The sequence below is a fragment of the Saccopteryx leptura genome, chromosome 3, assembly GCF_036850995.1.
Source record: "Saccopteryx leptura isolate mSacLep1 chromosome 3, mSacLep1_pri_phased_curated, whole genome shotgun sequence".
Classification (NCBI taxonomy): domain Eukaryota; kingdom Metazoa; phylum Chordata; class Mammalia; order Chiroptera; family Emballonuridae; genus Saccopteryx; species Saccopteryx leptura.
The window spans coordinates 242,677,775-242,702,013 of NC_089505.1; the positions used below are offsets into that span (position 1 = coordinate 242,677,775).

General features: G+C 43.4%; 2 protein-coding genes across 5 annotated transcripts in view; both read left to right on the forward strand.

Moving 5' to 3' along the window:
- Positions 1-11,414, forward strand: part of MOB1A (MOB kinase activator 1A) — a 37,172-nt gene extending 25,758 nt beyond the window's left edge. For 2 of the 3 annotated variants that reach the window (XM_066377956.1, XM_066377957.1), the window contains exons 4-6: positions 2,096-2,229; positions 6,364-6,527; positions 7,855-11,414. In XM_066377956.1, the coding sequence (XP_066234053.1) occupies positions 2,096-2,229; positions 6,364-6,527; positions 7,855-7,932 (376 nt within the window). In that variant the 3' untranslated portion in view covers positions 7,933-11,414. Of the gene's footprint in view, positions 1-2,095; positions 2,230-3,591; positions 3,653-6,363; positions 6,528-7,854 lie in introns of all 3 variants that reach the window. The other variant, XR_010750369.1, reaches the window with a different exon arrangement.
- A 3,589-nt stretch (positions 11,415-15,003) lies between these two features.
- On the forward strand, positions 15,004-23,940 carry BOLA3 (bolA family member 3). 2 transcript variants are annotated; one of them, XM_066377959.1, is made up of 4 exons: positions 15,004-15,132; positions 17,243-17,366; positions 19,749-19,837; positions 23,704-23,940. In XM_066377959.1, the coding sequence occupies exons 1-4, from the start codon at positions 15,079-15,081 to the stop codon at positions 23,767-23,769; spliced, it is 333 nt and encodes a 110-aa protein (XP_066234056.1). In that variant the 5' UTR covers positions 15,004-15,078; the 3' UTR covers positions 23,770-23,940. The 2 variants fall into 2 exon arrangements, with proteins under 2 accessions (XP_066234056.1, XP_066234057.1); XM_066377960.1 differs by lacking the exon at positions 19,749-19,837.
- The last annotated feature ends 299 nt before the right edge of the window (positions 23,941-24,239 follow it).

The following is a 24,239-nucleotide window of genomic DNA, read 5'->3' on the forward strand; positions in this document are numbered from 1 at the left end:
CTCTGGCAGTCAGAGCCTCCAGTGTAATCAGGCGGGGCTGGGAGTCAATTGTTGTCAAGGTGACTGTTCAGCGCCTAGCATTCAGTTGGACCACTCAACCCAGGCTTTCCACACTTTGTAGCCTGTTTTGGCTGGTAAGAAGAGGCACTAGTCACTGCTTGCGACTAGTGTAGTAAAGATCTTATTATCTGCCAAGTCCCTCTTGTTAGCGTTTATCCCTGAATATGGAGGCTCTATTAATCAAAAGTTGCCCCCGCCCCTTTAGCGAGAGGCACTAAGAAATATCACGCCTCTTGTCTTGTATCGCTGAACTGAGAGAGATCTTATCAATTAGAGCCCATGGGTGCGCAGATTTCATGGGTTAAGCTAATTTCAGTGATTGGGTCCGCAGCTGTGCTCCCGAAGGTATTTCAGGCTGCCTGCGCGCCCCTCCCACAACGCTTGATTGTTAGCTTGAATGGCTGGGTGAGGTGCCCCGCCCACGGAGAGAATCTCCCAAGTAGGGAAGACAGCCCTGGCGCCTCTCCCGCTCGCCCCGCCGCTGGTGGCTGGGGCGCACCGGGGCGCAGGATAATGGGGCACCCTGGGTGTGCGGGCCAGTAGGGCGCACCGGGCGCAGGATATTGGGGCACCCTGGGTGTGCAGGCCAGTAGGGCACGCGCGTGAAAGGGGTGCTCCAGGCACCGGTGGCTGGGGACTCTCACTCGCAGTGCGCGGGCCGCTGGGAACGTTAGCGGTGCTCGCTCTGCAACCGGACCGGGCGGACGCCGGCGGCTGCTCGCCGCTCCGAGTGTGGGCCGACTCACCACAGGCGAACTCCCTCTGTGGCTTGAATGAACGTCCCTGCGGTAGCTTCCTCTACACCCTCCTTTCTCAGATTCAAGTGATAACAGTCCTTTCGCTTTCAGTTTGTGTGGAACTCCGGAATGCTCCGAGGATAAGTTTTTCTGTTTCTAGTTGATAAATTTGTTGTGGTTTTGGGGAGATCTGTTGGATGCGCTGCTCACGGCGCCATTTCCGTGACGTCACTAACAGGCGCTTTCTGTCAGTCTTTTCGCTATAGCAAATGACTGACTGTATGATGATAGATGGTATCAAGGTCTTTATTTACCTCTTGGGAAAAAATGATTTTCTGAATTTGCTACATATATAAAGGATAAATAGGTCCCCAATGAGTTAATAGTCCTATTTTTATTATAGTATTTTAGGAGTAATGTTTTTATTTTGTGTTGTTTTGAATTTTAGGTCTCAAACTTCCTTAAAGAAATTTAAAATAAATAGGAAAATTAAACTTATCTATGGCTTAAATGCTTTACACAGTGAAGTTTTATTTTTTTGTGACAGAGACAGAGAGATGGACAGAGAGTAAGGGAGAGAGATGAGAAGCATCACTTCTTCATTGCAACTCCTTAGTTGTTCATTGATTACTTTCTCATATGTGCCTTGACTGGGGGGATACAGCAGAGCAAGTGACCCCTTGCTCAAGCCTGAGACCATGGGTCATGTCTGATCCCACGCTCAAGCCAGATGAGCCCGTGCTCAAGCCAATGACCTCAGGGTTTTGAACCTGGTTCCTCTGCGTCCCAGTCCAACACTTAACTGCTGCACCACTGCCTAGTCAGGCCACAGTGAATGAAGTTTTATATAAACTTTGTTAATCACTCTAGCTCAGCAACGGTTTGGGGTGGGGGAGATGGCATGCTTAAGGATGTAAAACCTTGCCAAGAAACAGGGTTTTATAATCTTGATTATACTGGTGATAACTTGGTGGGCAAGGGTTTCAGAACACGGTGCTCCATCAGCGCCTCCCCTGTCTTGAGCAGCCCCTGCCTAGCAGACAAAAATGCAGTTCCTTTTTCTTTCCCAGGGCTGTGCTGGAAAGCGTCCATTCTGGCACCGCCGGCTCATACTATCTTCCCTTTTTCCTCCAGTTATAACCATTGCATTTCAAAATAATTCTGTAGGAAACTCAGTAAGTTTTAAGTGATTTGCTAGAGATACATATAACTTCAGCTAACAAACTGTGAACCTACTTTGATTACAAGTTGCACATTTGTTAATGTGAAAACTTGATCAGTAAAACTTTTCTTTTCAGATATGAATATCATTGGGCAGATGGTACGAATATTAAAAAGCCAATCAAATGTTCTGCACCAAAATACATTGACTATTTGATGACTTGGGTTCAGGATCAACTTGATGATGAAACTCTTTTTCCTTCCAAAATTGGTGAGTTAATGTAGTAAAACTGTTTTTCTTTTAAATAATAAATGTGTGCTTTTTAACACTCTTATCACTTAAAAAAAAGTGTAACATTGCCAAAAATCTTTCCAAAAAGATTACAGATGTATACTCTTTTCAGACATGTTTGTATCTGCCTGTGTTTCTTCACCAATACTGGTTGTTACTCATTTTTAAAATTTTTATAATTTGGGTAAACAAATTTGTTTTTAAGATACGTTTTTAAGATATTAATGAGATTGAGCATTTTTTTGTGTTATTGATTATTATGTGTTTTCTCTTTTTATCCTTTATTCATTTCTTTGTATGTTAAGGATATAAGCTTTTTGTCATAAATGTTGTGTTTTTCCCCAGGTTGCCTTTTATCTTACTGTGTTTATGAAGTGATTTTGCTACTTAAAACTTTCTTATTTTGTCTTATTAATCTTTTTTCTTTTTTTTAAATCCAAATAACCACTTTATTGTGTGGCAGTCACAGTAGTGCCAGCCCCTGTTTTTCCCATGTCACCTTCCACTCATTCAGGGCTCCACTGGCCTTTTCCATGTTGAGTACCAGATGTCAAGGTCAAAGTCCATTAAAGTCTCCTGCTGCCAATTTTTTTTTTTTTTTTCCAGTAAGTGAGAGGCAGGGAGGCAGACAGACAAACTCCCGTGTGTGCCCCAAACAAGACCCACTTGGTAAGCCCCCTCAGGGGCGATGCTTTGCCCATCTGGGTCCACTGCTCCATTGCTCAGGCAACTGAGCTATTTTAGTGTCTGAGGTGAGGCCATGGAGCCATCCTCAGCACCTAGGCCAACTTGCTCGAACCATTTGAGCCATGACTGTGGGAGGAGAAGAGAGAGAGAAGGAGAGGGGCAGAGAAGCAGATAATGGCTTCTTCTGTGTGCCCTGACCGGGAATCAAACCTGGGACTTCTACACCCTGGGCGATGCTCTACCACTGAGCCAACCAGTGAGGGCCAATTCATCTTTTCATTAATGACGTCTGGATTTTAATCTATTAGAAAGGTTTTCCCTATTTCACTATTATAAAACTATTTGTCTTGTCCATGTTTTTATTTACTAATTTGTTGGTTTTGTTTTTACATTTAAATCTTTATTCTGTCAAGAATTTTTTTTTCGCTGATCCCTTCATTTTTTTACAATTATAAATTCTAGTCAGTTTGTCCAGTACTATTAATCAAATACACGTGTCTTTTCTCAACCCTGATTATCAAGTTGCCATGTATTTTGGAGTTTTTTAATCTCTTTATCTGTTCTTATAGAAATTCCACAGTTTTAATTAACCATGGCCATATATCTCTGAACATCTTGTAGGGCTAGTCTCTCTTCCTTGCTCTTCTTTTTCAGACTATTCACGACTATTCTGGGATATTTGTTCTTCCACAGAACTTAGAACCATTTTGTCAAGGTAAAAAAAAAGTCTTTGTTAGATTTTTATTGTGATTTTATTCAATTTGTAGATTAATATTAGGGATTCTTGTTCTCTTGACAATATTGGCTTTCTATCCAAGAACAAGGTGTATTTCTTTGTTTATTCATGTCTCTTATTTATTATTTCTTCTTTTAAATTCTGTAGTTTATGCTGATCTTTTGAATTTCTTAAATTTTTTCCTAGGCATTTAATGTTCTTATTGATGTTTGGGTTCCGTCTGGTTAGTGTTCATTATATAGAAAAGCTGTTGATTTTTATAAAGTTTTATAGTTGATCATCAGATTTTTATTGTTTCTGATGTTTTGGGTGGTTTAAAGTATACAATTATATTAAGGTAGTAGTAATTTTGCCTCTTTCTGATCATGTATACCTCTTGTGTAACTCTTCCTAACTGTACTTACCAACTAGTACTTCAAAGCAGTGCTAACTAATGGAGATAATGGTAGACATCCTTCTCTTGTTTCCTTTTATGAGTGCTTCTAGTATTTTAGCATTAATCAGAAATCTTGCTGTTGGTTAATGGTGTGTGAAATTTTTTAAGTCAGGTGTATGTATGGTTGTAGTTTTTCAGATACTTTTCAAGTATTGTTGATGACCATAAGGTTTTCTCCATTTTTTTTTTTAATGTTATCCTGGAAGAGTATTTTTTCTTTGCTAATATTTTGGAATTAGTATTTATGGATGAGATTGGCTCTTGTCAATTTCAGTGTAAAGGGTGTCTTATGAACAACATATGATTGGGTTCTGTCTTGTCTGTTAGGGCTGCTGTGACAAAAATGCCAGAGAGTAGAGGGCATGTAAACGAGAAATTTATTTCTTAAAGTTCTAAAGGCTGAAAAGTCCAAGATGAGGGTGCCAGCATGGGTTCTGGTGAAGGTCCACTTCCAGGCTGTGGACTGCCTTCTTCTCACCTGGTCCTCACATAGTGGAAGGGCAGCTCCCTTGGGCCTCTTTTTATAAGGGCATTAATCCCATTCATGAGGGAGCAGCCCTAATGGCCTAATCACCTCCCAGCCGTTCCCAGGGGGTTAGGACTTCAACATAAGGATTTTGTTTGGTGGGGGGGAAACATAAATATTCAGAACACAGCATATTTTTTGCAGTCTAATTAAAGGTTCTTTCAGGAGAAAATGTTATAGTGTTACACTTATCTAATTGCTGTTGGTCAGCTTTTTCATTCTATTAAGATTTTTCTTTTCTCATAGATTCATTATGGCATTATATTGATTATGCTTGAATGCGTCTGTTAAATTCAGCTTCAGAGGAGCTTAGATTAAAACAAATTATATTCATTCATTAAAATTTTCCTCTTGTGGAAAAAAAAAATACTTTTGACTTGATTCTCTTTTCTCAGCTTCCCATTCATCAAAAATTTATCCTAATGATCTGGAATTCTTCCCCTCCCCCCCACCATTAGGCTATTATCCACATCTTATTTATACCAATTATTTATTCATATTAGGCAAAACTGTTTATTGTTCATTTTAAAACTACTATATCCAAGTTATTAACTGTTTCTTTTATTAGCAAGATGCCCATTTGTAAATTCTATGAGAAAAGGAGTTTGACACAAAAATCCATGTTTTCAGTACATAACTACAAGACCCATTGCAGGAAAACATGCCAGAAGCTCCAGAATAAGTTTGAAAGGGCAGAGTGTTAACCAGTACTGGGGGGGGGGAGTCCCCCACAGAAATCAGCTTATAAGAGCAAAATATACTTAATCTCAAGCTATTAAGGTCAAATTGAGAAATAAAATGCAGGGAAGGAGAAATTATTTTAGTTTTTGTCTTCTGAGTGGTTATGGAAAGAAAATGTTTCAAGAGTAATGTTCTGAAACAGACCTTTAAGGCTAGCTAATCTAGGTTGTTTTGGAAGCAGGTACCTTATGTGTTTATTTACTGTCCTCAGTGCCAACTGTATTGTCTTTCTCCTGTACCTGCTGTCTGGGAAACATTGGTCTTGTTAACCAAATTCCCAGGAGTGGAACCAGCTACATGTCTACCTGCACTGCTTGGAGAGAGATTACCAAACCCTCTCTCACTTCTTTTCTAAAGAGATGTTTATTTTCTTTGACTAATAGGGAGCTGTCCTTCCTCCCTTTTTCAGGAAGTATATCCCCTTACTAGACTACAGGAAAATGAAAATAGCACTTTAAAAAAATAAACTAAAAAGTTTGTACTCTTAATTTAAGAGAACTGGTGATAAAATACTTGTAAACAGTAGATATGATGACTTGAAATGTGCCTTTTTCTTTTGCTTAGGAGAGTTTCCAGTCCTAGTTGAATGTGTAAAAAAATTTTCAGAGTTACAAGAGTACAGAAAGGAAAAATTTTCTGTGTATGGTCAAAATGCTTATTCTTGTTACATTTATTTTAAGAAGGAAAAAGTCTTCAATATTAAACAACTAAAATTAGGATTTTTTAGCTTTGATTGAGTAGCGTCTTATATATAACTTTTGACACCTGTGTCTTCTAAGTCAATCAGAACAAAGTGTGGTATCTGAGCATACCTCATATACTTAGGTTTGGGAGTCTGTCTTCCCTTGCCTTTTGAAAAATGTATGGTAGTACGTTTGTATTTGTGAATGTGTATGTTTGTTTGTTAGAGTTGCCCATGGCCATATCTAAACTTTCTGCTGTCAGTTAGATAAAGACTAATGGATATATATGTATATTTGATTATAGGTGTCCCATTTCCCAAAAACTTTATGTCTGTGGCAAAGACCATTCTAAAGCGTCTGTTCAGGGTTTATGCCCATATTTATCACCAGCACTTTGATTCTGTGATGCAGCTGCAAGAGGAGGCCCATCTCAACACCTCCTTTAAGCACTTTATTTTCTTTGTTCAGGTAAGTTGAACCATGTTGACTTCTGTATCCTTTGACTTGGACATACTTGGGTTTGGTCACTTTAATAAAGAACAATTAATTTATAGAGTCTTACAGATGTAGAGCTAAGTATAAGCGGGGCTCTCTTTTCATGCTGTTGATTTCACGATGTGCATAGCAGTATAGAAAGCATCACCCCATTTTGAGCTTTCTGCCTCTGGCTGCCCAGGTCACTGGTTGAGATACGACAGGAAGCACCAGAAACCCAGGAAGGCTTGTTCATACTCTTCTGTTCCATCGCCACTCCTGGGTGAAAGGACACTATAAAAAAAGTCTGAAATTGGGTGTTATGAGGTATTTATGCCTGGAAGAGAAACTTTTGGAAGAACCTGTTAACCTGCTCTCTTGGTTCAGTTTCAGAAGTCCCACCTAAGGCTAAATTTTATGAAGTCGGCAGCTGGCACTTCAAAAAAAGGTTACCCCCTTCAGAAATGTGGCTGGCCTGTTGCCTTATGGTCCCTTAGTTGGAGTAAAAACTTTTAAAAATAAAAATAATTCAGAGGTCGCCAGTTCGAAACCCCAGGCTTGCCTGGTCAAGGCACATATTGGAGTTGATGCTTCCTGCTCCTCCCTCTGTTCTTTCTATCTCTTTCCTCTCTCTGTCTCTTTCTCTCTCTGTGTCTCCTCTCTCTAAAAAAAGGAATAATAAAAAAGTAAATAAAAAATAATTCATATTGTTTGGAAAAGAGACTAAAGAACTGGGGCTTCTTTACCCTCACTTTAGGGATATATAATTCTGTATGAGTAGGGCCTTCGATAGCTCAGTTGGTAGAGGGGGGGACTGTACTGGGTAATTCTATATGTAAAATAGAAGTATGTCTGGATATTTTGGTAGAAAAACCACACAGCCTTATAGTAGATACGGTGTATTCCATTTCTGTGTGTCACACAAAGGAGAGCACTGTGCTCTTCTCTGTCTTCTTTCTGAGGTGGTGCATGGCACAGAGAGAGAGTATAGCTGTAGCTACCATGTACAAAAGGGAAAGGTCTGCTGCCCCTGGGTGGCCACTGTCAAAGGTTCAGTGCACAATTTTCAGATAATTACTCTGTTAATACAGACACATACTATTTTAATGTTTTATACAGTGAGCATCATGCTTTCACATACAGTTGCTTATTTAGTAAGTTCCTTATATAAAGGAGTAAAAATGATTCCATTTTGAAATGTTCAGAGAACATTTCATCATTCTTTTGGATTTCAGAAAACTAGTGTTGGGAATACCTTCTCTTAATGACATTTACAAAATTTTAATTTTAGATTTAAATTTTATTTTTCTTCTCTTTTTAGGAGTTTAATCTGATTGATAGGCGTGAATTGGCACCTCTTCAGGAATTAATTGAGAAGCTTGGATCAAAAGACAGATAAATGTGTCTTCTGGAAAAAAGTTACCCTTGCTTCATCTACTGCTCGAGCTATCTGTCTTATTGCTATCTGTTAGAGACTAGTGATACAAACTAAGAAAACAGGATAAAAAGACACCTGTTGTCTGTGTCTGCTGATATAAATTGTCCAAAGGTAGCTTGGCCTATAATACCTTCAGAATGAGAAATTCAGGACACAGCCAAATCTGAGGCACTATGTGGCCACTCCTGTTACTGCCACTGAGTCACACTTGGTTTTAATATGTGATGATAAAGCTATAGTTTATCAGTTTACTTATTTAGTCTGTTTCAGGTTACAGCATAATGGATAGTAAGAATTTCCACCAAAAATTTATTACAAGTTTCCACAACAAATTTTCTAATAATTCTGTCAGATCAGTTTTATTATGCTGTTATTTTACAAATAGAGGGGGTATTTTTAGGTTACCTTAATATTTAGAACAGTTGTCTCACTTTGGATAACCTTTAAGTTTGAAGTTGTGTACTAGTGTTTTCCATGTATATTTTTTTTCAAAATCCATGATTGCATTTTAAATCATCATATGACAAGTATGGGAGTAACCAGTTATTTCTAAAATGACTTTATTTTTTAATCTTTATTTGGGGTTTTATTCACATATGAACCTATCTAAATGTTTAGGAGTGTGTGTGTATCAATTTTTTAAGACAGATATCTAAGGGTATCTTAGATTTTTTTTATTTTAAATACTTCAGTCTAATTTGAATATGTAGCTTTTGGCTGACAAAAAGCAAACTCCCAAAAATTATGACAAATTTAGGTCACAGACCACTATTTTTACTCATATTATTTTCAGAAGCCTTGAAATTCTAGGTAGGAGAATTAAAAAAGTACTCAGATTACTTGAGTGTTTGGTTTTGAGTTTTCCTTTTTAAAAAAATTACTTCTATATGTTTTTGTTGGGGCTTAAGATTTATTGAAGAGTATTGTAGAAATGCACCAACTTCATCCCAAGAAGGATAAAACTTAAGGAAAACCACAATTTAAAAAACCTTAAAGGTATACACATTTTATAACACAGCTAAAAGTTTGGTGTGTTGCCTGTTCGTGTGTGAGTGAGTAAGTGAGTGAGTGTAAAGGAGACAATGTGGGAGCAATAAGTTTTTTTCAAAATCTTTATTCTGTTAATAGTCAAAGGATGGATTGAGCCCCCATACGGGTGATAATCCTGTCTTGTTTTTATATCAAAACTTGAAATTACTCTGTTTCTATACAGATAAAAAGAACCTCCTCCTTCAGTTTAGAAAAGATCTGATTTCCATTGGGTTTCTAGGCTTTAGTAAACTCTGATGGTTTAAGAGTATTGAGGCATAAGTACCTGTACTGCCCCCTTGCAAGGCCGGCACCATGCGGAGTTCAGCAGCATTGCGTTTCAGAGTTGTGGCTTTGGCAAAGTACTCGCCAACTTCTTGATGGCTTTGGCAATATTTAGTTTAATTTTGATAGTTTTTTTTGTTATTTATTTTTATTATTCCCCTAGAGTATAAAGAAGAGAATTGCTTAGAAACTCCATTTTTATAATATCTCAATTTCAGTAAATTATTAAATCTACAAAATTTTAAAGGAGACAAAACATTTCATCTAATTTAGGCTTAAACCATACCTCTTCATTTCAGGAATTAAAAAGTAGGATAATCACTTAGAAAAAAAGAGAAAGCCCTCTATGAGACTTCCACAGTCCATGTTTTAAGTTTATTCCAAGACCCTCTATCAGGAGGTCTATATGTTTATGTTGCCCATGTATGAACAAGAAAGCAGGTTTCTAGATGCTGAGAATGTTACTCCCTCTCCACTTTAAAACCTTGTTGGCTTTAAATAAGTTCAAGGAATGAAATTAGATTTCTCAACTAGGGTTGCATTCATAATTTTTCATGTTTCAAATATTCTCAAAAGGGTTCTTTTCTCCATTTATTTTCAGTGATAGAAAGTCTCCCTCTCTTCTTGACTCAGCTCCAAAATGAACCAAAGATAGTCCTGTTAGAATAGTAGTAAATGCAGCTTATTAATAACAAAATTATTGGTAATTTGAGACTCATTTGTCCTTTTAAAAAAAATTTTACCCAGTTCCCATGCTAATCTGGCTTAAAATAATGCATCTAAACATCACTGTTAACATTATGGTTTACATTCAAGGCCTGGAGGAATGGGGAGAGGATGGCCCCTCCTCACTTGACTAGAGGGCCAAGAAATCAGTCTGTCTTTGACTCCTCTCGCTTTTATCTCCCTGTGCCCAGGGTTTGCCTGTTGGACAACACCCCGTATCCTGACCCCTCTTAATCACAAGTCATCTCTTCTTAGTGTCTGATCTGCTCCTCATACCTGACACAGTCACGGGGTGGAGAGTGCTTTGTAAATTATGCAGTTAATCTTTTGGTGCTTTTATTTCAGGCCTTAAAAAAAACTTGGACAATGATATGCAGATTTTTGTTTAAATATTGAAACTTCCTTGTACTACAGTTTCTGAATTGACAGCCAAATGTATTCTTTATTCTCCAGACTGAATAAAGTGAGTTTAGAGGGCTGCCAGCTAACACAGTATTTCCTTTAGTCTTAGACTGTAGAGCCCTAGCTCAAGTCACTGCCTGCTCAAAAAATGCAGCTCTGTAGTCATCACGACTATGATAACAAGAGGAAAGTTTTCCTAGGAGTATGAGCTTAGACGGGCCATCGTGGTAGTGATTTTAACTTTTGCAAACATTGCTGAGGTTTCCTGATTATACTGTTGGCCTTTTCTCTCAGCAGTGAGGTTATACTAGAAGTGGAGCTTCTAAACTTAACATTATTACCTCAGAAGCATAAACAAATCAGGCCCAAAGAATGTAAGTCCTAGAAATTGGTTTCCAAGCAGCCCCCAGTCATGGCACTGGTGCCTGGTTAGAGGAGCTGTCTCATATCTGTAGAACTCTGGCCTAAAAAATGCTGGCCTGAACACCAGACAGGGACATTATTTCTTCCTGGTATCTAATCATTAAGTAGATTTACTATTGTAGAATTATGGCAAAGAGGGAAAATAGTATTCCCTCAGTTTTCCTGTGTTTTTGCATTAGGTTTTGATATTTCAACTGTAAAAGGCTTTTTGGGGATATTACATGTGATAGTAATTTTACTGAAGCAGCTGCACTGAAATTCACTTAGGTTTTCTCTCATTATCAAGTTCTATTCTAAACAAGTATTGTGTAAATCCAAATGGATTGCCAGTGTGCTATAGATTCATTATAGAACATTCTCTGTTTGGTCTACATTGAAAAATAGCTTGCATAAGTTAGTCTTGGTTACCATCTAAAATATTTTTAAATGTTCGTGACATGAAAATTTGTGTTGTATTTTTAAACCTTTAGGGGCTTTATCTATTTTTCTAAGTCAGTTAACTGTACTTTTTCGAAAAGATATTTTATATCTACTTTTGTAACTTCATCAGAATAAAATATATTGAAAGAAAGAAATGACTATTGTGTCTCAATACAGCTTCATTGTGAAACTTGAGATTTTGCTGCTTCTGTAGAAGGTTGTGTTTGCTTATTATTTAGTAGCTAAAAATGTTTTCTTAACTCTTAGAAGAAAGGGTACTGGCCTGACCTGTGGTGGCGCAGTGGATAGAGCATCGGACTGGGATGCTGAGGACCCAGGTTCGAGACCCCGAGGCTGCCAGCTTGAGCGCAGGCTCATCTGGCTTGAGCAAAAAAGTTCACCAGCTTGGACCCAAGGTCACTGGCTTGAGCAGGGGTTACTCGGTCTGCTGAAGGCCCACGGTTAAGGCACATATGAGAAAGCAATCAATGAATAACTAAGGTGTAATGAAAAACTGGTGATTGATGCTTCTCATCTCTCTCCGTTCTTGTCTCTATCCCTCTCTCTGACTCTCTCGCTCTCTCTCTCTCTGTCCCTGTAAAAACAACAACAACAAAAACACCTTAGGTTGGAATTAATCTGGAAGCCCAAGATTGGTGAGATTGTTTTACAAATCCTTTCTGAAAAGGTTCACATATACACTGTGAAACTAGAAAGCCACTATCAATTAGTGTGTACTTTTTGTCCCATATCATTCTGGGCCATTGATACAGATGGATAAAGCAAGATCCTGTCTTGCAGTTTATGGGCCAGTGGGAGAAACACATACATAAATTGATGGTACTAAACACCCATGTGTGCAATAGAAGTTATACACAAGTTGTGGGCCCTTAATTTACTGAGGTGGCTCCCTAGTGATGACAAGGCTTGAATTGGCTTTAAAGATGGGTAACTGCATAACCAAATTTGTAGCATACAGGGAGGTACAAGCAGTCAGTATTAGTGAAGGGTGGATTTCAGTTTGATGTAGTTAAATCATATGGAAGAACTTCGCTTTCTGCCTGTAGATGATAGGGATTTTAAACAAATAATGGACAGACTTTCAGCTCAGATGGCTCTGATAGCCTGTGGAAACGACACGGGAGGCTACTAGGGCAAAGGATCAGTAATCCCAAATAACAGATAAGGTGAGCCATTGTTAAATTATGGGGAAGATGGACTTTGTAGACGAGTACTAATTTTCAATAAAGGAAGGTATTCAGCAAATACAATCAGTGAGTTTAACCATGGGTGTCTTAGTTTCAAGTGACCAACCCAATGTAAACAATAACATAAAGCCACTTTTAAAATGTAGCCAGAGCTGCCATGCCAGAGGAACAGCCTTGCGTGTCTTATAACTCAAACCATGGAAATAAAATTTTTGAATTGGGTCTAAGCAGCCTTGTTTCCCAAAAACTATTTGCAAAAGATAACAACAACCAAAAAAAGTAGTAATGACTACTAGACTGAAAATTAAAACACTTTAAAATTAACATCACTATGTTATCTGCACCAATAGAAATGCTTGCCTTCTATTTCTATTGATGTAATTGTTTCCTTTTCCTTTCTCATAAATACTGGTTGCCTTTGTCTCCTAATCAAAATTATTTGGGCTTCTGCCTGAATTAATGATTCTTGAATACCTATTCTTGTTGATCTCAAAATAACACTTCTTTGAGGTCTTTATTTTTAAGTTAACACCAACTAAAATTACTTCAGTACTCATTCTGGCACTGCTGGTTTCTAGTTGCACAAGAACGCCAAACTTGTCTCCCCGCAGCTCTGCTTTCTTCCCTGTCTGCTTCATTTCCAAGGTGGCTCTGCCCAAACCGTTGCAAAGATGGCTGCCAGCTGTTGTAGTCTTTCTACCAGTTTCGCAGTCCACTTGAAAATGATCTTTTTAGTTCCTGAAAGTCCCTAGACCATCTCTTACTGGTCGGGCTCAGAACATGTGACCAACCCTAAACCAATCCCTATGTCTGATTGCCCAAACCTGGGTGTAGTGATCACTCCTAAAGCTGAGTCTGCCTCATTTCAACAATGTGGTATGAGCAGCAGAGGGGTGGGTCACCACTACACCAAAGGATAAAATGTTTTTGGTGGTTTTAATTATGTCATTGATTTAGTGAAGAAAAATTAAAAGTTGGCAAATTGTCCTTAATCCCACCAACTATAATTTTTAAGGAATGAACAAAAAATGTGAGAGGCTACTGCAGAATTTCAAAGGAGAAATTGAGAGCCAAGACCCAAGTAGGAATCACTCTACTGGAATGAATGAGCATACTTTTGAGCACTTGAAAGAACAACTGTAGGTCTGACCAGCCCATCCATTTGAAAGGCTGAAGGTTACTGATCTGAGAGGCCGGAATAAAATAGCAAAAAGAGCTGGTAAAGGCTTTAGAATATACCAGACTACGTGCTGCAAACAAACACAGCCAGAAACAGAAAGAGCTTGGTAGAATTTTCGCCTTGATGTCTGTCTAATGTACTCCAGAGGTGGAGCGATATTGCTGACGATCTTATCTCATTGGTGTCAGCTCCACTACATTCTTGGTACCCTACAGACTGCAGCCTAGCCTCTGGTGGGCCCTCTCCCACAGGGCCCTCTCTCCAACATCTTAAAGTTGGGCAAGTCCATTGCTGAGTTTTTTGCCCACCTTCCAGCCCAAACTGGGTCCACTTCACCCTTTTCTTTATCCAAGACGCCTTCCTCATCCTCACCCCCAATCCAGTCACTGCATTCCATTTATCTCCCAAATATCTGTTAAAAGGAGGGACGCACAAGGCCTGGTGAATTTTATTATAAGTTTATTTATGCATCTGCGGACATAGGGGTTGAAACCCTAGTGGCGTCAGCAGGAGAGGATTAAAAGCCTCATCCATTATAGGACTGAGTTTGGGTGTATTTCTCATCGCTGGAGAAAAACTTCTGTTCCCAGTGGCTGTTGAAACAATCAGAGAGGGAGGGTGGTGCTGGCTAAGTAAAGAGCACTCAGATAAATGATGGGGGCTGACTAACTGTCAGGATATCCCAGGGTCAGGCGAAGATAAGATATCAATCACGATTGCTCAGGTGGAGTCAGGGAATTGCCCCAGCCCTATGCCACCTAAAGCTCAACCTAGCTAGTTGAGGCCATTGGTAAGGGGTCCTGGACCCAAACCTAACAATATCTCAATCCATTCCTCAATCCCTGCTGCCATTGTTCTAGTTCCGTCTCAAATCTCACCTGGACTATACTGATAGCCTCGGAACTTCCGTCCTCGGCTCCAATTCCAGCCCCCACAGTCCCTCCACCTCGCAGCGGTCACCGTGACCTTTCTAATACGCAAATCTGAAAACGACACCCCTCCCCCGGCTTCCCTTTTCTGGAGGAAGAAACCCAAGTTCCTCAGTTGAAAAATCAGGTTGCGGGATGGGAGGGTGAGGGGTAATGGAAGTTCCGCCTAGGAGGCAAAAGGCACTGGAATGAGAGAAAGGTAGGCAGAGGGTACCAGATCTGGGTAGTGTTTCTCAAACCGGGCGGGAGGGATACGCTGGTGGAACGAGCCCAGCGGAGGGAGTCGAAGCGCGGGGGATCGCAGAGCCCTGAGCGGGCGGTGCAGCAGGTTCCGCGGCGGCGTGTCCCCGGGCACTGACCCGCCCGGCGCGGGGCTGCCGGGGCGGGCGGCTCGCGGCCTCCGGGCAGCAGGGGGCGGCCTCGCCCACAGAGGCGGCTCTGGGTCCAGGCTCCGCGCCTTTCGCGTGACGCGGCGACCTCGGGCGGCGGGTCGCGTCGGCCAGGCATGACTGCGTGGATCCCGGCCTCGGCAGCGCCTCTGCTCCGCCGTATCCGCGGGGTGAGCACGAGCAGGGGCCAGGTGCTCGCCCTGGGCCGGAGCTGCGGAGGGGCCGCGGGGCCGGGGCAGGGGTCCCCCCGTCCTTTTTCTCATTCATTCCTTCATTCGTTGATTCGTTAAATCAGTGGGCCCGGGCAACCGGCATTCGGAGAAGTGTCAGGCCCGGCGGCTGGGGGACCTCCAGCGCCCTTTAGATGTCGGGCGAGGGGAACAGACATCTAAACAGCGAAAATACAGCCGGCAGGGGAAAAGCAGTGTTGATCTATGGAGCCGGAGACAGGAGTCCTAGCCTGGAGTCACAGCGTGGGTGCCGGGCGCTGTGGCGGGGTCTGGGCTGTGGGAACGACCGCCCGGCCTCGTTGCCCTTGACCGGCCCCGAACCTCACACACCCGGAGCCGAAGCCCAGCAGAGGGCACTCACCACTCGCGCTCTCAGTTTTCTCTCCCCCTTTCTGATTCATCCATTCCTCACTTCTTCCACTTCTTTCTCTTTCCTCTCATATTCTTCCTTCTGCCCTGCTGGTCTTAGACCTGCTTCTCTGAAGTAATTCCACTGGTGACTTTCAGCGTGGACTGGCGGCATCTGGGGAGTTTGTCAGTAGGTTGCATGTTTAAAGGCCGCTGCCCATAGTTCTGCTAAAATGAAGCAAAGCCTTCTCCCGAGAAATCTGCAATGCTAACCAACCTCAATCCTTAGTGATTACCCTTGCCTGTCACCTGATTATTCTCTGCATTTGCCCCCACCCGCCACCCCAGGTGCTTTCTTTGGAAGAAGCTCCAGCCCAACCCATACCCCAGTCTTACCTAGGTCCACAAGGACCACAAGTTTCTCTCCCTCCATACGGCACTTCAGGCAGTCTAAGTACAGATCTTTCTCCTGAGCTTTATTTCAACTGCCTGCCAGACTTCTTTGTGAGTGCCCAGTAGGCATGTCCTGAATTGTGTGGTTCTTCCCCTCCCTTCCTCCCTCCCAACAGGACAAATTCAATCTTGGTCTTTGAGACCAGTTGGTGAAAGAGCCAGTGCCCAGGTCATTTTAAAGAAGGAGCTCCGAGATTCTGTAATACAGGACCCTGCTCTGGGCCATCAGGAAAGGCTTGAGGATGGGCAGGACTGAGGAGTGGGGGGTGGGGGGAGGTACTTTTTGCACCAGCACTTGATCAACAGGGCTGGTGTTCTCCCACCTGTCATCCTCCGCCAGTCAGGGACCCAAGCTGGTGCCACTCCCTTTGCCTCTCATCTGGGCACCTTTCCTGACTATTTTCAAAAGGCACTGCTTTGTGCAGGTTACTTTGGCAGCAAGATGCCTGTTTAAGTCCAAAATCTTTAGCCTGACATTCAAGGCCTGCCATACTCTATATTCAGTCTCCCTTTTCAGCTTCAACCCAGCCAACGGGCTGCTCACCTAGTTTTCTGCCTCTTCGCCCCTAAGGGTTGAGATATGTTCCCCTCAGAAGCACTGACTCCCTGTGGTAGCCACTAAAGGAGGGGGGAGAGTGGGTGCCAATGGCAAATAATCTAAAAACATTTCTCTTTCAGGACATTTAATAGAATTCTGCGTCTTCCCAGTGAGAATTTGTTCATGTTGCAAAGGGTTGCTGGCTTATTGAGCAATAGGTCACAAGGTCATATCCTACTGGAGAAACTGGAATGTTGTTAATCAGGCCTAAAGGGTGGGTGGCATTTGGCCCCACCAGTGCCTGGTCAGTGGCATGGTCAGCCAGCAGGACACAGCAGCCTGGCCTCTCCCAGCTCTGCATTTTACTACCAGCCTTGGGCATATTACTAAATACCTGTTTCCTCACCTATAAAACTGCCATCTTGATAGTATCTCTCACAGCATTATCACAAGCTAAACATCTATTGAATTAGGTTTGGGGCCTTGTCTCTAGAGTCCAAGTGAGTTGTTTAAAATCATCCCCACTCCAAGAAAGTTTATTCTGCATTCTAGGGAATGTAAGTGGGCATCTGACAAAAAACAGCCCCTCTGATTTTGCCCATGCCCATTCTGGCCCTGCCTAGTAGGACACCGGCAGGTGGGTCCTGGGCAGTGGCCGCTCACGGGCAGCGTCACCTTGCTCAGCTATGACTCTTCTCTGTTCTGTGGCAGCTTCCTGTTCTCAGCTGTGCCCAGCGGATGTTTGCCGCGCAGACTGAGGGGGAGCTCAAAGTGACCCAAATTCTTAAAGAAAACTTTCCTAGAGCTACAGCTATCAAAGTCACTGACATTTCAGGTACGGTTTTCACTTGTCTCTCCACAGTTTGGTAGGATTTTGCCCTCTGGAGAGGCTGAGGGTGGGGGGAGGGGCTTGGCAGAGGGAATTTGACCACTTCTCAATATGTGGAAGTGAAGATACAGAAACATCAAGGGAAACTGTGGGGACGAGGTTCCTCTCCGTCACCCCTGGGCTCTGGTCCCTCCGTCTTTCATTTGACTGCATGACGGGGGTTACAAATATTTCCCCACACTCTCCTGATAGCCTCGAATGTCAGCATGGGAGTGGACCCCAGGAGGAGTTTTCCCCATGAGGAGATGGTGGAACCTGCCCAGTCCCTCACAGGGAGGAGGTGACAGAACCGGAACCAGACCCAGGACCAGGGCGACTCTGGCCTGAGCTCAGTTTCCTGCCCCAGCCAGACCGTGCCTTGCTCAATGGCCACTGGCCCCTCGCAGCTCAGGCTGCCTGTGTGTGAGGAGCAGGCTGGGCAGTCACCTCCTGTACGCACAGGATGGGGCAGATAGAGCCTTCTTCCAGACACACCCATGGAGTGCGCGGTGGGCAGGCACCTGACTCCCACGCCCAGACTCGGTCTTTGCCACTTCACATTGCCACGGTGGCTCACAGGCGTTTCTGAGAACATAACATTTACAAGGACTGGTAGAAGGTTTAGAAAGTAGGTTTTATTCTGGGAACTAGAAGAAGTTAATTAATCTGAAGATCCTTTAGAAGGATAGGTGGGGTGAGCACTCTGTAGGGGGCTTAGAGCAATACAAGGCTTTGATGTCACCAGTCCTGTACCTGCCCCAGGCCCAGGCAGAGCTGGAATGCCTAGCTCTGGGCGGAGAAGAGAAAGAATTGAGGCTGGGAACCTTGGTTTAACCAAAGCTTGAACTCCTAGAGCTCCTAAGAGGAGCGTACAGAGCACTTCTCACACAGTGGCCTGGTGTTAACAGCACAGGGAATATTCTCTTTCTTGCCCAGGTCATTTAATGTTAAGCAGTGTGTTTTCTCTTCAGTGTGGCTCCCCAACCTCGTGGAGGCAAAGCTTGGTCAGGTGGATGAGTCCACCACCAGCTCTGCCTTGAGAGCTTCCCCAGAAAGCTGCCCCTCCCTGCAGAGGTCCAGGATGAAACACGGCTCCTTACTAGCCGAGCCGGAGCCCCTGTTGAAGCCCCTGGTGAAGCCCCGCAGCTCCATGATCCTAATGTTTGCAGTCTTAACTGTGATGCTACGTCCCTGCCTTTCTTGCACTTCCTTGTCCCTTTCTTCTGCATAGTGTTACACAGTTTTCAAACCAAATTGAAGTGTATTTTTTGCACTTAAAAAAAGAAAAATACAATTGTTGGTGTTTTTTGAAGGTAGAACACTGAAATTCAGTCCCTCCCACCCTCTTCCATGGCATTTGTTGGCTTAATAAAAGGAAATACAGGGAGTCCTTGCGTTATGACACAGTTCTGTTCCTATGACAGTGACGTAACCTGAATTTTGATGTAAGTTGAAACACACCCTAGCCTAAGTCAATTACCTATCCTAACACAGTTGTCAAATCATAATCTTTCTAGAACATAAAAGCACACTAAGCCACAGGAAAAGGACATAAATACACTGTACTGTAGTAACAGGAAAAATGTCCAAAAATGAGTAAGCTGATACACTCACGTCTCAATTTTTTTTTTTTTTTTTTTTTTTACAGAGAGACTCAAGAGAGAGGGATAGACAGGGACAGACAGACAGGAACAGATAGATGAGAAGCATCAATCAGTTTTTCGTTGCGCGCTGCAACACCTTAGTTGTTCATTGATTGCTTTCTCATATGTGCCTTGACCGTGGGCCTTCAGCAGACTGAGTAACCCCTTGCTCGAGCCAGTGACCTTGGGCTGAAGCTGGTGAGCTTTTGCTCAAACCAGATGAGCCCGCACTCAAGCTGGCGACCTCGGGGTCTCGAACCTCGGTCCTCTGCATCACAGTCTGACACTCTATCCACTGTGCCACCGCCTGGTCAGGCTCGTCTCAATTTTTTAAAGTTTTTATGGGAGTGAGCGTCATTAAACTCAAAATGTCATATGTTGAGACAGCCCTTACCCGAGGACCCCCTGCACTAGCAAAACCTACGTTTCCTAGGTTTCCATGCTGTGGGCCTTATCTTTTCCTGCCCCGCAGGTAGTGATCCTGGGCGGTGCAACCGCCTTGCGAAAGGAGGAGCACATTGTGGGTGGAGGCAGCCTGCCAGGAGGCTGTGGTCAGATAGTAAGGCATGACCTTTTTCTAACAGTCTTAGCAACTTTCTGCTGAACAATCGTAGTCAGACCTTGAGACTGTGCAGTACTTCAAGGACATACGGGACTGTGACTGCCCTAACTTGATTGAGACGCTTTCAAATTGCATTTATTTCAGGAGGCTGTGGGGCAATGTATGAAATCCAAATTGAGTCAGAAGAATTTAAGGAGAAGAGGACTGTCCAGCAGCACCAGATGGTAAACCAGGTGAGTCAAGACAACAGCGCTCCTTTGCCACTGGTCTCCTGCGCCCTAAAGGGCCTGCGAGAGGCGATGGCATTTACCGCAGTCTCAGGAAAGAACAGTCCCGTCCCACAGTCACGCAGACAGGATTTAGGACCTGAGAAATATATAATCTGGGGCTATCTGGAAACTGATTGTGTGCAGTTGAAAATAAGTCACCTGATTTTTTTTGTATGTTACCAATATTTACTGTTATTGTCACATATTGAATTGTATTTGTAAATGTAGGAGTACTAAAAGATATGTTTTATAGATTTGAAGGTTTTTTTAGGCTGCTTTACAGATGGGTAAATTGAGGCACGGCATGATTGAGAATTGTCCCAGCTGCCCCAGACCCAGTAACAGACAACAGAGGTCTGAAACATCAAATTTAACCAGACAAGGCCACGCTTGTTTATTATCTCTGCTTGTTTACTTGGAATTAATACCAGTCATGGCCCTTGGGCCAGTGTCTATAAACTTGCCCTTGTCAGCAGATATATTTGACATCATTTCAGAAGATCTTAAACATTATGAACTACTTTAACTTCTGTAAAGCACAGCTTTGGTCATGAGAGTTCCACTGTGACCACTTAACACCGAGTTCAGGTGTCCCACAGTGCTGTTCCAGGACCTCCCCACCTGTCTCAGCCCACACCCTCCCTCTGCCCTTGCCCATTGGTTCTGCATCTGGACCTGTGCCCAATTGGCTCTGCCTTCCTCCTTCTCTACCCTGCTCAAGTGCTGCCTCCCTTCCTGCCTGGCAAGGATGAGTGCCTTCTACCCTCTGACTCCAGCAGTTTTGTCTCGCACTCTGGATACTTACATCCCGGCCTTCTGTCTCATGGCCCTGACAGTCCTGTGTGGACTAGTTCCCTTCCAGATCTGTCTTTGGATTGTCATGGAGCCCAACCCTTCGCTTGCATGTAGACACCTACAGCTGCAGGTGTGCCAGTGGTCTGCCGGGCAGTCTGGGGTGGGACAGCAACCACTTCACTCCTCCGGACAGCCCCTGCCTGTGTTCAGGGGGCCACCACAACTCACACCTGCTCCGCCCTCAGGAGCAAACTCACCATTCATCCGGGACCCTGCCAACTGGTGGCCCAGCCTCTCTCTGCTCTCACAGTCATCACCTTTCTCTTCTGAAATAGTCACTGGCACTTGCTCTGGGCCAGGCCCAGGAATGCCAGGATGACGAGTGTTTCTTCCCCACCCATCCTCTTCCCACTCTGGGGAGCAGCTGTAGGGAGGAGAGTGAACGCTGACTTGGCTCCGTGCCTCACAGTGGGATCTGAGATCAGCTCCCTCTTTGGCAAAGACCACATGAGGTACTGACCACATGTGCCAGCCTCATGCCGGCGTGTAGAAGGCATTTGGTAACTGGCAGTCGCCCTCTCCCTTCTCTGGCCTCTTTCCTGCCTAGTACCTCTCACCTCCCTCCTCCCAAGGGTGCCTCTGCCTGTGTCTCCCCAGCTCAGGGCCCTTCAAGGGGCACCCACAGAGCCCAGTCCTGGCCTGGGACTTCCAATCCCCTGCGTGGCCTGACTTGAAGCCAGGCTTTTCCTGGTGAATCATGTGTTCCAGCCGTTCCTCGCCTTGTGCTCCTGGGCCCGATGCCTTGTCCCTCTCTGCCTGTTCCACTCCCGGCTGCCCAGCTCCTGGGCTGCTTCCTCCACGAGCGGCCGGTGCAGCAGCAGACACTCTCTCCTGGGAACACACACCCAAGTCCTGAGCTGGCTTGGGGTCTGGCAGCACCCATCACTACACTGAGTCCATTTCTTGAGGATTTGTGTTACTTCCCTTCCCTTTCTCATCATTTTTCCCATGACTTTTTTCTTCTGTGTCCCCAGCTCCCAGCATAACACTGTGGGCATGGCAGGTGCTGAAAAATGTTTACCCAAGCTACATCGTATAAACAGTGAGACTTTGGCAGTCACTTTTCCTCCAGGGCCTCAGTTCCTTCCATTTTAAACTGACCCAGGGGATCTTTAAGGGCCCCTGTAGCTGTCAGATACTGTGACCTGTGTTGGGGAGCCCTCAGAGGGCTGCAGAAGAGCTGGGAGAAGGCATGCTTAGGGAACAAGGGGTCAAGACCTTTTGTGTGAAGGTGTGACTGCACCCTCACCCAGCCGTGGAGGCTTTGGGGACTGGAGCCTTGGCCCAGACAGAGGCACAGCCTCTGGGGAGCACCCTGTGCCTGCAGAAAGCAGAGAGCTCGTGACCCGGGGAGCTGTGTGCCTTCTCCCAAAGGTGACATGAGGTTCTTTCCAGGGGCTTTTCTGCTTGTTTGCAGAGTGGAAGGGTTTGTATGTGAACATGGAGATTGTGGGGCAGCTCACTGGCTCCCAGCACAACACCCAGAGGAAACAGGTGGCCAACATATCAGGAAACGTGGACGCAGGTCCCATCCCCTAGTCACTTGCTGAGTTTGGACGAGGGGTAGACAATATTTCTTTTTTATCCAAGAAGGGGCTAGGTTGTCCTTATATTTAAGAAGGGAATAGATTATCTCTAAGGCTCCTGACTTGATAAACCTAACCACATGTGTTTGGATTCTTTTATTTGTGACAGAGAGCAAGTTAAAACTGACATAAGCAAACAAAGGAATGAATTGGCCCACATGATGAAATTATCTGGTTTCTGGCCCATTTCGATTTGGAGTCTTAAACAAGTTCATCTGCTTGCTCTCTTTCATATCCTCTCCCTGAACTCTTACCTTGTGTGTTGGCCTCATTTTCTCCTACTGGAGAGGCTCTATACTGAAAAATCCTAGGCATTTGCCAAAAAATGTATCTATTTTGCTCATAGACATTTCCATATTATAATTATAGAAGAATATGTTATCTATTTAGATGTTAATTAAAGGCAACCAACAACTGAGTCTTTTGAAGCGTCATTAGTAATGCTTCTAGTTCTTTTATTTCAGAAGCAATGTTGTTTTGTCCAGCGTGGTCTCATCGTTGGACAGTTCTGTCCTGCTGTAGAGGCAGAACGGAGTGCCAGCTCCCTTTGTCTTGTCCACTGTGAAGATCAGATTTGGACCTAATATAAAGGACTTTGTACTCCAGTGGCTGCGCCTGCCTCAGGCCCTGGCGCTTCTCCCTTGGCACTGCAGAGAAATGATATGGATGTGACTGTGGTGGCTCATTCCAATTTGTGCCCTGGTACCATCTGTAGTCTTAAACAAGTCTCATAATTATTTTACAACTTTATTTTTAAAGTAAAAGTGAGGAATTTACGCTAAATAGTGTGGTTTTAAAGACCAGCTATTCATTATTCAAAACAGCAAAACACACACACACACACACAAAGAGTCTAAAAAGTTCATCATTAGGGAGTGGGCTGAGAAGTTATGATAGATCTATATATGGGAATGCTATGCTAATGCGAACAAGGAAGTTTCTCTCTATGCCTGATACAGAAAGAGTTCTGGTGGTCAGGGTAAAGGCGATGTGCAGAACAGTGTGTGTAAAGTGCTACCATTTTTGTTTTAAAAGGTAGTGTGGGTTGGCATGTATATTCATATTAGCTTGAATATGCATTTTTAAATCCTTGCAAAGACGCACAGAAAGCTAACAGCAGTTGTCTGGGGATAGAGGGGGAAACTGGGATACAGAGGGCAGGTGTAAGAGGGAGGTGACACTGTATGCCTTTTTATGTGCTTTTGATTTTGAGCCAGGTTAGATTCTGATTTAAAAAAAAAATTGTTTTCCTAAAAAAGGAAAAACTGTTTAAAGAACCTGTGTACAAAGGCTCCTATCAATATAGAGCTATATAAAAATAGTCTCAGAGAGACTTACTGTCATCAATGTCAAACACAGAAAAATGATGATGCCTTTTTACCTATTTAGGCACTAAAAGAAGAGATCAAAGGAATGCACGGATTGCGGATATTTACCTCTGTCCCCAAACACTGACCACGCCCCGGCTGCATAGATGCTGCTGCTTAAAACTTTGGATGAACTTGACCATTTTTTCCTAGGCTTTTGCCAAAAATGTATCTATTTTGTTCATAGACATTTCCATATTATAATTATAGAAGAATATGTTATCTATTTAGATGTTAATTAAAGGCAACTGACAACTGAGTCTTTTGAAGCGTCATTAGTAATGCTTCTAGTTCTTTTGTTTCAGAAGCAATGTCGTTTTGTCCAGCGTGGTCTCATCGTTGGACAGTTCTGTCCTGCTGCTGTAGAGGCAGAACGGAGTGCCAGCTCCCTTTGTCTTGTCCTGAGACTTCCTTGTTTCTCACCTGTGAAACTGCTCAAGCCCCTTAATTTTACCAAAAAGAAAAGAAAAAAGCTCTGGCAAGATGGTTTGGTTGGTTAGAGTGTTGACCAGAAGTGCAGAGGTTGCCAGTTTGATCTTCGGGCACATACAGGAACAT